Below are 14,048 nucleotides of genomic sequence, written 5' to 3' on the forward strand. Positions count from 1 at the left end.
GGCACCGCCCCTCCACGGCCCGAGCGCCCGCTCGCGCGGCTCCCACAATGCACCGCACAATGGCCGGACCGCCGCCACTACCGGGGCCTGAGCGGGCCTGGCGGAGCCCGAGCGCGGCCCGGCCCGCAGCGCGGGGCTCCGAGCGCGGTGAGTGCGGCGAGGGCTCCAGGGGACAGCGGGGAGCGGGGTGGGAGGTCGTCTCGCTGCGCCCGCACGCCGGCACCCGGGGCGGCGGCGCCCCTCATTTTGGGCCCCTTAGCGCGGTCGTCCACACCCCCGACTGGGGGCCCCTTCTGCGCCAGCCCGGCCCGAGATAGGCCCCAGGATGCCGAAAACTTTCCCCGGACCTCATGCCTATGCCTGGGGGACCCGAAGAAGCCCCGCCGGCCCCCTTCCTTCTTAGATCTAGAGGCTCAGCCCTGAGGGTCCTCCTGTCCCGACCCCCAGGCTCCCTGGAGACCCAGATAACGCGCTGCCGACCTTACCAAGGACCCCGGTCTGGGGGACGCAGATAAGCTGCACCTGCTCCCTCCCTTAGACACGCCTACCCCGACCCACATAACCCCCTCTTTCCTGCTCCAAACAGTCCGCTTTTTATCCTGTTTCATTTGCGAGGTTTACATAACCCCCTTTGAGGCTTCCATCAAATACCTGGGTCTGGAGAACCCAAATAAGCTCTACCTGTAGTAACCTTCCTAGTGACCGTTCTCACGAACTTTAGACATTTTCCATGGGGGGGGGGGGGGGACCCATTTTGAGATTCTCTTGAAATTCAGAGAATTTAGAACATCTTCAACTCCCAGAGCCCTCCTCCAACCCTTAGAATCCCCATCTCTCTCTCTCTCTTTTGGGGGTCCCTTGGAAACGCACATAACTCGCTCTCATGATTCTTTACCATGTTTGACCTTCCTTCCCATCCCTGAGATCCTGAATTTCTGTTTCCTCCCCATGTGTCCACTCCCATCTCCCAGTCTTGGGGAATTTAACATTTCCCACCTTACATGCGGTGATCTAGAAACTAGTCTGGGTGGGCAGGCTTTTTCCTGCAAAACCAGCCCCATGCTGTGGCCCAGTTTGGTGGCCTCCTGTAAGGTGGAAGATAAGGGCCAACAGTGTGGGGGAGTTGGTGCTTTTCACCTGTAGGTGTAGCCTGTCCTGCCTTGTGTGTTTTTCCACCTGTGAGCTTGGGATTGTGATAGTTTGGCCTTGGGTTTCTAATCCTCCCCTAGTGCCCAAGGTGAGGCCACAAGATTGGGGGGTGGGGTGTCTCGTGGAGTTTCCTCACGGTGAAAACGAGGCTTTAGTGAGTTGCAGCCATTTGCTCAAGGCCTCCCCAGGAGTGGGAGGCTGCAGGAATCTGAGGAAGTAGGGAATCAAAGGAACTCCAAAGAGGGCCCATCTACACTGACAGAAGAACTAGCAGCACAAGAGTAAATCCAACCCCCTGTTAATCCTGTTTGATGTTTCTTGGAATGATGCAAGTCATTGAGACTCTCCAGCCTCCCTGTAATTTAATTCTCCCACCACTCTGAAGTGTTGTATGTGTGAGTTGGAGTGAGCACGACAGCTATTCCCATTTCCCTTTGCTTCTCACTGTTTTCCAGCTAACCAGTATGCTTTTTGGGTATCCCAAGTCAGGACCTATTCTATATATAATTTCCTAGTTGCTATTTTGACTTTTGCTTTAAGGGAAGATTCAGTCCACCCCAAGGAACGTTCTTGGGTGTGTTCCTCCTCGGCAGGTGTTGAATTGAGTTCTTCAGATCCCCAAGTAGCTCTTGGGCAGGAGGGATAAAAGCTATTTTAGGGTAGTCACTGAAGTGGAGCTGTTAATCCTCTGTGGGTCTCTTTAGTTAAGAACTCTCAGAGATTAACCCTTTCCTTGCAGGGACAGGGAACTAGCTCAACAGGAATTTGGGGGGCAGTTGGGAGAATTGGAGTGTGGTAATAGAAAGTGGGAACATGTAATTTAATACAAAGACAGAGGTAATAGCTCTCTTTCATTGGGCACTTATAGCAGACCAAACCCAATGCTGAGCTCTTTGCATACCTGCCTAAAATAATCCTTACAACAAGCCTGTGAAGTAAGTATTTTTAGCTTACAGATGAGGAAACTGGCTAATAATGGAGAAAGAACACAGTTTCTATAGAGGTGATGTAACACCATAAAAACTATAGTTTCATCAGAGGGCAGCGGGCATCATGGCTTACAGCAGAGGACAGACAGGAGCAGTATGTCTCCGATTCAGCTTTCAGAGGCCAATCACAGTTTTGAGCAAACATTCCTATTTGGGGTATGGAGACTTAATAATAGAAGAGGGTACAATAAAAGCATAAAAAAATGGTTATCCAGGCAAGAGAAGAGTCTGGCCCAGGATATGTGCTAGAGGAAGGTGAAGGAACTGGTTAGAATGGATGTGCTGAGGGTTAGTTGTGAGGGAAAAGCGGAAGGTTAGTTGTCAGGAAGGGAAGGAAACTCAGTCTTAGGCTTGAGAAAATACTAAAGGGAAAAAAAGAAGTACTAGTCAGGTGCAGTGCAGAAAAGAGGCAGATGCAACTTGGACCTCAGAGAGGACATTGCATGTATTCAGCATGTTTCATGTCACTTCTAAGAGAATTATTTCACTTAATCCTCTAGGAGAATTTTATAAGTAAGGAGAATAATCTCTATTTTAGAAATTAAGGAAAGTATTTCAGATAAATAAAGTAACTTGCCTATGACTTCACAACCAGTTAAGTGGCAGCTCTTCTGATAGCAAGTCCAAGGTTCTTTCCATACTACCTCCCCTTTCAGATCAGATGCCAGAAAGGATCCTAGGCTGAAAATATACTGAGTTATACCAGTCTGGGAGGGATTGTGTTTGTTTTATGGGAACAGGTTCTGTCAGCTTTCTGTAGTTGTTACAGTTAGAGCGTGAGACCAGAAGAGCAGCTTTGAAAGAGAAGCAGAATTCTTTTACAGTTTTGTGGAGGAAGGAGAAGTCTGAAGGAACAGGCCTGATTATGTGAAACAAATCCAGGAATCTTCTGGATCACAGGAGTTTTCAAACAAAGGACAGAGAACTAGATTCCCAAAGGGTTCCTAGGTAATACTAGCAATTTTGATTGTCCAACAGCTTGTTGGTGACATAGGTAAGGTCTTTACTGTGCCATTTTGTGTGTATGTGTGCGCGTGCGCACGCGCGTGTGTGCACATTGGGAATTAAACCCAGGGGTGCTTAACCACTGAGCTACATTCCCAGCCCTTTTTTTATTTTTCATTTTGAGACAAGGTCTCACAAAGTTGCCTAGGTTCTCTCTCAGTTGCCAAGAATGACCTCAAACTTGGGGTCCTCTACCTGCCTCAAGCCTCCTGGGTCACCGGGATTACAGGGCTGCACCACCATTCCCAGTTCACTGTGCCTTTAAAAAGGCCTATAGGGGACTAGGATCTGGGTGGTGACTCTTTTCTTTTAACCTCATTAAGCACATGGTTCCCGCCTTCTTCCTTGGTTCTATCAGTACAACCTCTTGAGCTCTTCTGAGCCATTACCAGCCTCGTTCCTAGAAGCCCATTACTCACTCTTTCAGTAGCTGCATGCTAAACTGCTATGTCTTGTTTGTGCATGTTTGAGAGAATAGATGAGGTGGACGTGTAGGAGGTGGGGCTGTACCGTTCTCTTTCTGAGTTCGTACGGAATTTCCAGGGTTTGGCTCCCCTCTCATATCAGCCATTGTAGTGTGCTTGCTTTCCTCTGGCTGCCATTCCCAACTTTTCAGAGGCTGAAGTGCATGATTTCAGATATGAAGGGAGAACAGAATTTGACTTTGAAGGTAGGGGAAATTCCCTCCAAACAAGACATGCACACTCAAGCTCACCGTCTTCCCAGTTCCAAGGTGCATAGTAAGCACTGGTATTATAAACAGGTAATTCCACCCTTGCGAAGGAGGAGGGGACTTAGACAATGAAAGGCAGAGAACAGAGGCCTTTGAGGTTTTTAGTGAAGCAGGCAAGTATGCCATAATGTCTTGAAGGCTCAAGTGGGTCTAGTTTTTAATGCTGCCTACCCCCTCCCAGCACATGATTCACATAAAACATGGCCACCTGTGTGCAGATCTGTCTAGGCACATCTCCACTCTTGATGGGGAAATGTTTATCTCATTACATTGCAACGTTTTTTCAAGAGGGAATGGTTCCTGAACAGGATGTAGCTCATGTTAATGATGAGCAAAGCTCTCTGGGGCATGAACCCGCTGATACCATCATCTCGTTCATGGCCAGTCTGTTGGATGAATGGTCACTGTAAGCAGCAGGTGCTAATGAGCTGAGCAAGCATTCTGTAGCCCACAGCTAGTTTGTACAGTTGGAGCCCTCCCCAGATTCTTGTGGACAATCCCCAGATACCCCCTTTGCTCTCTTCACATGGAAAAGCCATATGACCACATTTGACATGATCTCTTCAAAGGGAATCTCCCTGTTGTAACAGGGTGCGTTGCAGTTTGTAATATGTGGTGTGCTAATGAGTGTGAATGTAGGTCTGTTGTCCGCCTTTTGAGTGTCAGTATGGAAACTCCCATCCCTTTCTTCTGAGGTGGTGTCAGGAAAGGAGATGTTTCACCACTGTTCCTGCCCTCCTCCCTTCCTGGTACCACTTCTGCCAACAATAGAATGGGTCAGATTTCAAGTTGACATTCCTTTTCCAGATATTAGGTGTATGGCGATACCTATCAAGAGAGATGATAGGAGCCCTCAGAATCAGAGTTGGGTGGAGAAATCTAAATTCTAATGCAAGTGTGTTACTTGCTGCTAATGGAGAAGTGCATATATGCCCTGAGAGTCTGTAATAGGGGCTACCCAGCACCTTGGGATGTTGGACAGGCTTTGCCACAGAGGTATGAACTGGACCTGGAGGCCAAGAGAACCAGAGAGGTGGTAGAGGTCAGGATGGGACTGGTATTGGTTCTGCTATTGTCTCCTCAAACAGAACTTCCTGGTGTCAGTGTGCCACTAAGAAGCACATCTGGCACAGGGCTGGCTCTTGGGGTGTAAATTTCCTAAGTAAAAGCTTCTTCCTTCTCTGTTGCCTTTTGGACATTTTATTGCTCCTTAGCACCTCTGTGAAGGGAACTGCAGAAAGTAGTGGATAAGGGGGGAGGGTAAACAGGAGGAGGAGGAAGAATTGCTGTCTCTGGGTTCAGTAGAAAGGATGTAAAAGTGAAGTCAGAAGAGAAAGTTTATAGAGTTTTAGAGCTTTTAGTTACTTCTGTCTTCCTGTTTCTTATTAGCTTAGGTAGTACCAGTTATAATATTTACCACTAAGCACTTATAGTGCCTCACCTTCTGCTGAGTGTTTTATATTTATGATCTCATTATTCCTCAAAACACTGAAAATTTTGGTGATGGTTATGCCCATTTTATAATTGAGGAAACAGCCCAGGAAGGTAAGTAATTGAAAATCACACAGCTTCTAAGTGGAAGGGCTGGGATTAGAATGAGATCTGTCTTCCTCCAGAGCCCATATTCTCATGGTATTGGGCTTCCTAACACCAGGTGTTCTTATATTTCAGGTGAAGAGATTGTTTTCTGAAGGCTGCAGTGTTGAAGGCTGTGACAGAGCGGAGAGCCTGTGTGGAGCTGATGGGGAGGCTTTCTGAATAACATGGCCCTATGCCATTAGCCTTGCCATGACCACATTTTTCACCAGCGTCCCTCCCTGGATTCAAGATGCAAAGCAGGAGGAGGAAGTGGGCTGGAAACTAGTTCCCAGGCCTCGGGGCCGGGAGGCAGAGAGTCAAGTGAAGTGCCAATGTGAAATCTCGGGGACACCCTTCTCAAATGGGGAGAAGCTGAGGCCTCACAGCCTCCCCCATCCAGAGCAGAGACCATATAGCTGTCCACAGCTGCACTGTGGCAAGGCTTTTGCTTCCAAATACAAGCTGTATAGGTAAGTCACATTCCCATACCTCTTCCTGCCAGAGGTTCCCAGAAGTCAGAGCTAGAGAGATACCACCAAGCGTGGGGCTTTATCTGCGATAGAAGAGTGGAAATTAATTTGTCCAAAGTATACTCTGAACTCTTAACAGTTTGAAGTCACTCATTAAAAAGTAATGGTCTTTTTGAATAAGTAACTAGATTCTGGTATGTACAGTATCAGTGGGGAACAAACTAGACTGAATATTGTTTTTAATACTACTTTCTCCACTCCTGTCAGATAAATTATCAGAATCTTAGCCAGAAATTAGAAATCAGTCTTAATACTTTAGAAGAAAAGATTTTCTGGTTCACTCTATACATTTTTTTTAAAAATATTTTTTTTAGTTATAGATGGACACAGTACCTTTATTTTATTTGTTTATTTTTATGTGGTGCCAGGGATGGAACCCAATGCCTCTCGCATGCTAGGCAAGCGCTCTACTACTAAGCCAATTTTAAAGTGGAGGTTCAGAACAAGGATGTAACTTATCCAAGATCATATAGCTTCTTAGTGCTGCTTTTACTGAATCAGCTTGACTCAGATGACTACTTCTCTGTTTCTGTAGAGTCCCTGGTGCCCTCTGGGTCAGCTGCTTTTCCTGAAACTTATAAGCCCAAGAAACCCTACTTAAAGTGAAATGGAATGTGAAAGCCTTTGTTAGGGCCTATATGGCAGAGCAGCCATGATGGGGAGGGACCTGGTGAAAACGATTTTCACTTTACCCCTACCTTTCTATCAGAGGAACCGTGAATTTGCACATCAGATGAGATGGCTCAGCCTGATGCACAGTTGTCACTGTTATTTTGATCCCCTGCTATATATAGTATTCTTTGCTTAGGGACAGAATAGTGAGTAAGATAGATGGGGATACAGGCCCTTCTTGAGTTTACTTTCTTTAAATTGGAGGTAGATGGTAAACAAGTGAATATATCAACAAAGGACCATAAAAAGCCTCAGTTCCTCATCTGGAAAACAGTTGATAGGAAGGAACTAAAATAGGCAACAGGGTAGTGTGGAAGCCAGGATTGTCCTCAGGGCATTCTTTGGTTCTCAGGCATGTTTTGATTCTCTGTGTATTTCTATATCTTAGGGGGATTCCAGTTAGGGCCATCCTCTTAGTCTTTCTTAGAGGTGGTCTGGGTGCCTGGGAGGCTGCAGAAGTCCTGGTCCAGGAGGCAGGATCCCTGACCTAATTCTCTTGTGATTTTATGTGAGTTACTAAATATCTTTGGGGCTTAGTTTCCCCATCTGCAAAATGAAGAAAATAGATTGGATCACTCAGCACCTCCCTGTCTTGCTCAGTTGATTCTGAACGTACATGGAGCTGTGGATTACAATTCCTGTATTTTGAGCTGCTTTCTAACCAGATGGGAGCAGGTAAACTAAGGGCACACTGAGGTGCCTTACCACTAAAATATTTCTTCTGTGTTACTGATTTACTGGTAAGCAGTTCAAATGCTATAAATGGGTATGCAATGAAAGATGAGTTGTATACACACCTGAAGCCAGTGTTCCTCTCCCAAAGGCAGCCAGTGGGATTTGTTTCTTGTGTGTGTGTTTCCTGAAACAGTCAAATATGTATTCCTTCCTTTTTTATTTTCAAAAAGAATCATATTACATGTTCTGAATTGAACTTCCTTTTTTAAATTAGCTCCATAGATCTTGGGAACTTGTTCCAGATCAGGAAGTTTAGGTATTTTTCATTTTCCCTTTATTGTGTCCTTTTAAAAAATTTTTTTAAGTCCTTTTTTTTTTTTTCACTGCTAGGGATTGCATGCTCTACCACTGAGCTACATCCCCGGTGCACAGTTTTTTTGAAGTGAGAATGAGAATACAAATTCTCCGTCATACCCGTCTGAGTTGTCCAATTCTTTGCCCACAGTCTACCAATGATGTCAAGTTTTTTTTTTCTTTCTTTCTTTTTTTAAAATTTTTTATATTTTTTATGTGTGAGTATGTGTATGTTGCTGGAGATTGAAACCAGAGCCTTGTGCATGTGAGGCAAGCACTCTGCCGAGTGAGCTATATCCTCAGCCCCCTCAAGTTTCTTATATATCCTTTCAGAAATATTTTCAGCAATGCAAGTAAATGTACATATATTTTCACCTTTTTTCAAACACAGAATACCATTCTCTGCACTTTTGTACCTCTTTTTTCATTTTATAGATTTAGCATATTTTATGTAACCTGTTCCCTGTTGATAGATTGGATGTTCAGATTCTTTCTGGTTTTGTTTGCTACTACAACCAGTGCTGTGAAGAATAACAGTAATTTTGCAGGGACATGTATAGATTATAGTTGGCATGGGATTCCATTGCATGGCTTTACCATAGTTTTTATATGTAGTGTCCTGTTAGTAGACACATTGGTTGTCCAGTCAGCCCTTGTGATCCCCCTCTTTCTGCTTTCTCCCCTGTCCTTCATCCTTACCCCCAGGCACATGGCCACCCACTCGGCCCAGAAACCCCACCAGTGCATGTACTGTGATAAGATGTTTCATCGTAAGGACCATCTGCGGAACCACTTGCAGACCCACGACCCCAATAAAGAGGCCCTTCACTGTTCTGAGTGTGGTAAGAATTATAATACAAAGCTGGGCTACCGTCGCCACCTGGCCATGCATGCTGCCAGCAGTGGTGACCTCAGCTGCAAGGTGTGCCTGCAGACCTTTGAGAGTACTCAGGCACTGCTAGAGCACCTGAAGGCACACTCACGTCGGGTAGCAGGTGGTGCCAAGGAGAAGAAGCACCCCTGTGACCACTGTGACCGGCGGTTTTATACTCGTAAGGATGTTCGGCGGCACCTAGTGGTGCACACAGGCCGAAAGGACTTCCTGTGCCAGTACTGTGCCCAGAGGTTTGGCCGTAAGGACCACCTGACCCGTCATGTTAAGAAGAGCCACTCACAGGAGCTGCTCAAGATCAAGACAGAGCCAGTGGACATGTTAGGCCTACTCAGCTGCAGCTCCACAGTCAGTGTGAAGGAAGAACTGAGCCCTGTGCTGTGCATGGCCTCTCGGGACGTGATGGGGGCCAAGGCCTTCCCTGGCATGTTGCCCATGGGCATGTATGGTGCCCACATCCCTACCATGCCCAGCGCGGGTGTACCACACTCCCTGGTGCACAACACGCTGCCCATGGGTATGAGCTACCCTCTGGAATCCTCACCTATCTCTTCCCCTGCTCAGCTCCCTCCAAAATACCAGCTTGGATCTACCTCATACTTGCCCGACAAATTGCCCAAAGTGGAGGTGGATAGTTTTCTGGCGGAGCTTCCTGGAAGCCTCTCTCTCTCATCCGCCGAACCCCAGCCCGCCTCACCTCAGCCGGCGGCAGCTGCGGCCCTCCTAGATGAAGCACTGCTCACCAAGAGCCCCGCCAACCTCTCTGAGGCCCTCTGCGCTGCTAATGTGGACTTCTCTCACCTACTGGGCTTTCTTCCACTTAACCTGCCCCCATGTAACCCGCCTGGGACCACAGGAGGCCTAGTCATGGGCTACTCCCAGGCTGAGGCACAGCCCCTGCTCACCACTTTGCAAGCTCAGCCTCAAGATTCTCCAGGAACTGGGGGACCACTGAACTTTGGGCCTCTGCACTCCTTGCCTCCTGTCTTCACCTCTGGCTTGAGTACCACCACCCTGCCTCGATTCCACCAAGCATTCCAATAGCCCCCAAGGAGGCCCTTGGCTCAGTCTCTGGCTCTGTCAGGGAGCCTCAGTACCCACCTCGTCTGCAAAGGCAGCTGAGCTTTCAGAGCTGGGTTCAAAAAAGCAAAAATTCCAGTGTCTGTATGGAGCACTTGGTTTGGGGGTTCAGGTTCCAGGATCGTTTCCAGGAGGAGCTTTGAGCCCCAGCACCGTGAAAAGATCTCCTACCATAGGACTTTCAGGTATTTTTACTTTTATTTTTATTTTTTTAATCTGAATTGGGAGCCACACTTAGCCCTCTCCCTCTCCAAAGCATCAGAACCACCTCCTCTTTGAAGAGGAAGGCTTCTTGGAGACACAGAGGGCTTTACCTTGGATGACCTCAAGAGAAATAGCTCAAGAGGCCTGCTTCTGGTCCCAGCCTGCAGACCCCACAGCAGTTAGTTGGTCAGGCCCTGCTGTGGAAGGTCACTTGGCTCCATCACCTGCTTCCAGCCAGCGGGCAGAAGACCTCTGTTTTTCCCATCATCCCATCCCCACTGTACCACCAGCTCTGTCTTCAGTCAGTGTTGTCCAGCAACGGTACCGTTTACACACTTGCCTCAGACACACCATTTCACCTCCCTTACCACGCTGTTAGCCTTAGAATGATTGCAGTGAACACTGTTTACACACCATAAATCCATTCCCACCAGTCCATTTCAGTTGGCACCAGCCTGAACCACTTGGTACCTGGTGTTAACTGGAGCCCTGTTTACAAGGCGGAGTCGGGTCTTGCTGACTTCTCTTCACTTGAGGTCACATTTTTCCCCCGTGGGGAAATAAACTGACTTTGGACTGCTTCAGTCTCTGCCATCTTCCATGACTGCGTCTGTTCCTGCCTTCCTCGGCAGTGTCCACAGGAGATAGGCAAGAAGATTGGAGCAGCTTTCTCACAGGTCTACAATTCTGTTTTTCTCCAAATACATCATGACCCCCTCATCCTCCTTTTGAACTGGAGAGGGGAAGAAATGAAAGGCATGCCCACTTCCATCACCTCCCCATCCCCTAACCGCCACCAGCTGTTGTTTTGTTTTTTGATTTTTTTTTTTCCTTGGAAGGAGGGACTCTGGGTTCCAGGTTGGTGTGAATTGCAAAGGAGAAGGAATGAGCCCTTTATTTGTTTCCCTCCTGCCTGTCCCTTTTCCAGGAAGTTGTGGAATTGTTGGAAGAAGAGTTTTCAGAATGTTAGGACTGGGCAGATAGTTGAGTCCTATCTAATCATTGTTGCCTCTCATACCAAAATTTTTCTTATCCACAGTATCCCTTCTGTCTCTTCCACTTCGCAGTCCCCATGGACTCATGGCCACTGTGCATAGGCTTCTCTGCTCTCCATCGAGAACTTCCCATGGTTCAGTACCCCTCAGTTTTGCCCCTAGTATCCAACAAGGCTTCTTGAGAGAAGTGATTTAGTTCTTCTGATTTGTGGGGCTCCCTGCAACAGACAGCACAACCCGTTCCCAGAACCCCACCAGACCCCAAACCCTGCTTCATCTCAGTTCTGCATGGGCTCTCCCCATGCGTGGAAGGGAGGCAGCTCAGGGGCCACCATTGTGGGGTCCTCCTTAGACCCTCCTTTCTGACTCAGAGACACACTTCTACCTCTCTACTGTTAACTCCTACAGATGCAGCCAGCCGTTTCTGGGCACTTCTGTCAATGGGTGCCTCATGCTGGCTTCTCCACTAGGGTTTCAGGACAAACTACCTAGGAACTGCCTCACCCTCCTACTCGGCCTCCTGTCTCCCTTCTGTCTAGATTTACTTCAGGAATTGAGTCATCAGGAACTGCCCAGGTCCAGTACCCAGGCTTCTGCTTCAACCCAGGCCAGTACTCCTTGTTTTAGGTGAAAGCCTTAAAATTTTAGCTCCCTGACCCTTGACTGGAAGCAATGTGGAGTGAATAATACGCGTGTTTTGATTTAGGCAGGGAAGCTTGGGATACCTTTAAAAAAACAAATATAAATATGATCAACAAGTTTAGCATCAGACTAGATGATTTGCTTCTAAAAATTTGTTTCTGTGAGTCCCAGGGACTAATTAAAATATATTTTTAAAAGCATCTACCCTGGTACGTAGCCACCTCCTGCATGCAGTGCGTGTTATTTGGACTGGTGTTACAGGAAATGATCTGTGAGAGTCCAGGGACTCATTGCTGCCATTCTCCTTGTGTCTAGTCTTCCCCAGACCCAGCAGCCCTCTTTGCCTTGCCTGCCACCTTCCCTGCACCCTCAGATTCTGCAGGGTTCCCCGACCGTACAAGATGAAGTCCTGGACTGTTAGGGAGTCTTGCCCCGTTTGCCCTTTCCTGACTCTTCCCTCCATTTGTGATACCGAGAAGCTCATAGGACAGGCAGCGCAACTATTTAAAATCTTACAACTAGGGCCTGGCCACGACCTTTTTTTTCCTTTGCCCTCGCCTATTCCCATCTCTCTTCCTGTCTCTCCTCAGTGCCCTTACCACCACAAGGAATTTTCCTGTCACTGTGAACTTTGCTAGTGCAGAAGAACATTATCTGCCTACATCTTTGGACCATATCCCTGCTGTTTCTTAGCTTTTTCCCATCCACTGCCCAGAAAAGCCCTTTTGGCCTCACTGTTCAAAGGATTTTTAATCTGTGCTCACTTCAATACCCCTACTGAGGCCATGAGATCCTGAAGGGCATGTGCCCAGGTCAGGAGCCATGCATGGCATGTGGCACACACCAGTCAGGGACCAGAAAAAAGGAGTGATGTTCTCTTTCCTTGCCACCTCTTCCAGCCTGTCAGCAGTGAGCTGACCTGTACAGGAGGACAGGCAACTCCCACCCTGCCCAGTAGGTGGCCAGAGCTGATATAGTACTGGGGGCCCAGTGCTGGCACACCCAGGTGTCAGCCCAAAGGGTCCCTGTACCATGTTAAGTGAGCTGGGAGGCAGGGAAAGATGCACCAGTGAGTGTCGGCCCCCAACACCCCCTGCGCGCCCCCCCCCACCCCAACCGTTTTATAAGTGGCATTTTGTTAACGGAAATCCGGGAAGCAGGTGTGATTACTTTTTGCTCGTAGATATTGTCTTAAGTTGAAATTATCCCAGTACCCTAAACTTTCCCTAGTAGCCCCTTTGAATTCCCTCCTCCCCTTTGGTAGCTGTTTTCTCCACCACCCCTCTCCACCTCCCCTCTTATCTAGGAGCTGTTTTTTAACAGGTTATATTGTACAGGATCAATATTTTGCTTTTTAACAAGGATATTTATGTAATAAGAAACTTTGCCTTAGGCAGGTGTTGGCCAGAAAAGTCCAGATTCCTCTGGAACCCCACCCTGGCCTCTCCTGGAGCTCTGATCCTGCTGTGGAAGGAATTGGCTGTGACCTTCACCACCAGAGAGTAGGGTCTAGCGAGGGAAAGGGGTGTTCACCGTCATAATCTAGTGCCTCCATGGAGGGTGTGGAAGTGTTCCAGTCCAGTGGCTTCTGGTGTCGGCTGACTTCCTGCGCTGATTCTCCCCCCACACCTCTCCACCTCTGCATATCCAGCACTAGAACTCCTGAACATCTCTTCTCACGCTCTCCCCTCCTTCCCTGTGGTCGAGGCTTTGGAGCCACCCTTTCGTAATGCCAGATTATTTAAAGAAAGAAAAATACAAGACAAAAACCTTCTAGCACTTTGTAAACACAGTGAATAACCTCTTGGAGTATTTTTGGCTTTATATAAAACAAGGTTTTTAATTGTAAAATATAAGTGCCATTAGAAAATGCACAGGGCATATCTTTGTTAAAGTAGATTTTTTTCAATGTTTTACAGAATTACATTTTCAAAAAAAGTTTTTATAATGAAGTTGTTTATTAAAAACTTCTGAATGATGTGTTTGGCAGTTGTGAACCTAATTGGGAAAGGGTTGGAGAAAGCCTGGAATTGGGAAAAACTGGAATCTCCAGACATCTTTAGCATCCAGGGTGAGGATGGTGAGTGTAGGGCAGATAGCAGTAGCCATTCGCATTAAAGATGGAGTTTGAAATGGAAGCTCTTAATTGGGTATCTTTGAGGTAAGTGGTATCATTCTATCAGTTAATCTTGGGTGCAAGGATCAGAAAAAGCAAATCAAATTGACTTCAAACCGCAACATCTCAGGTAACTGAAAACGCCAGCAGCAGCACAGTCTTTGGGTCAGGCCTAACTCAGAGGTTGGAACATGCCTGGCCTCAGCGTTGCTGTGTGTCCGCCCTGACTCGTAGTGCTGTGACTTCATCCTCAGGCTCTACAAAGTATGTTCTTCCTTTGTGTGAGATCCGAATTCTGCCACGATTCTTGACTTGTCACACACACAGGACTGACCAGCAGAGGATCTTCAGGCTTTTGGGAGGAGTCCTTTTGTTCACAGACGCCCCAGTAAGCATCCTATTTCATTGGCTTCCGTGGTGTTCTCCCCCATCAA

The 14,048-nt window shown here is 47.4% G+C and overlaps 1 protein-coding gene across 1 annotated transcript; it reads left to right on the forward strand.

Annotated features, from left to right (window-relative positions):
- PLAGL2 (PLAG1 like zinc finger 2) lies at window positions 1-13,423 on the forward strand. The gene is made up of 3 exons (XM_081289180.1): window positions 1-147; window positions 5,548-5,924; window positions 8,391-13,423. Exons 2-3 carry the CDS (start codon window positions 5,665-5,667, stop codon window positions 9,619-9,621), a joined length of 1,491 nt encoding a protein of 496 aa, XP_081145306.1. The 5' UTR covers window positions 1-147; window positions 5,548-5,664; the 3' UTR covers window positions 9,622-13,423.
- The last annotated feature ends 625 nt before the right edge of the window (window positions 13,424-14,048 follow it).

This window comes from Spermophilus citellus (assembly GCF_964194105.1).
Source record: "Spermophilus citellus genome assembly, chromosome: 4".
Taxonomy (NCBI): domain Eukaryota; kingdom Metazoa; phylum Chordata; class Mammalia; order Rodentia; family Sciuridae; genus Spermophilus; species Spermophilus citellus.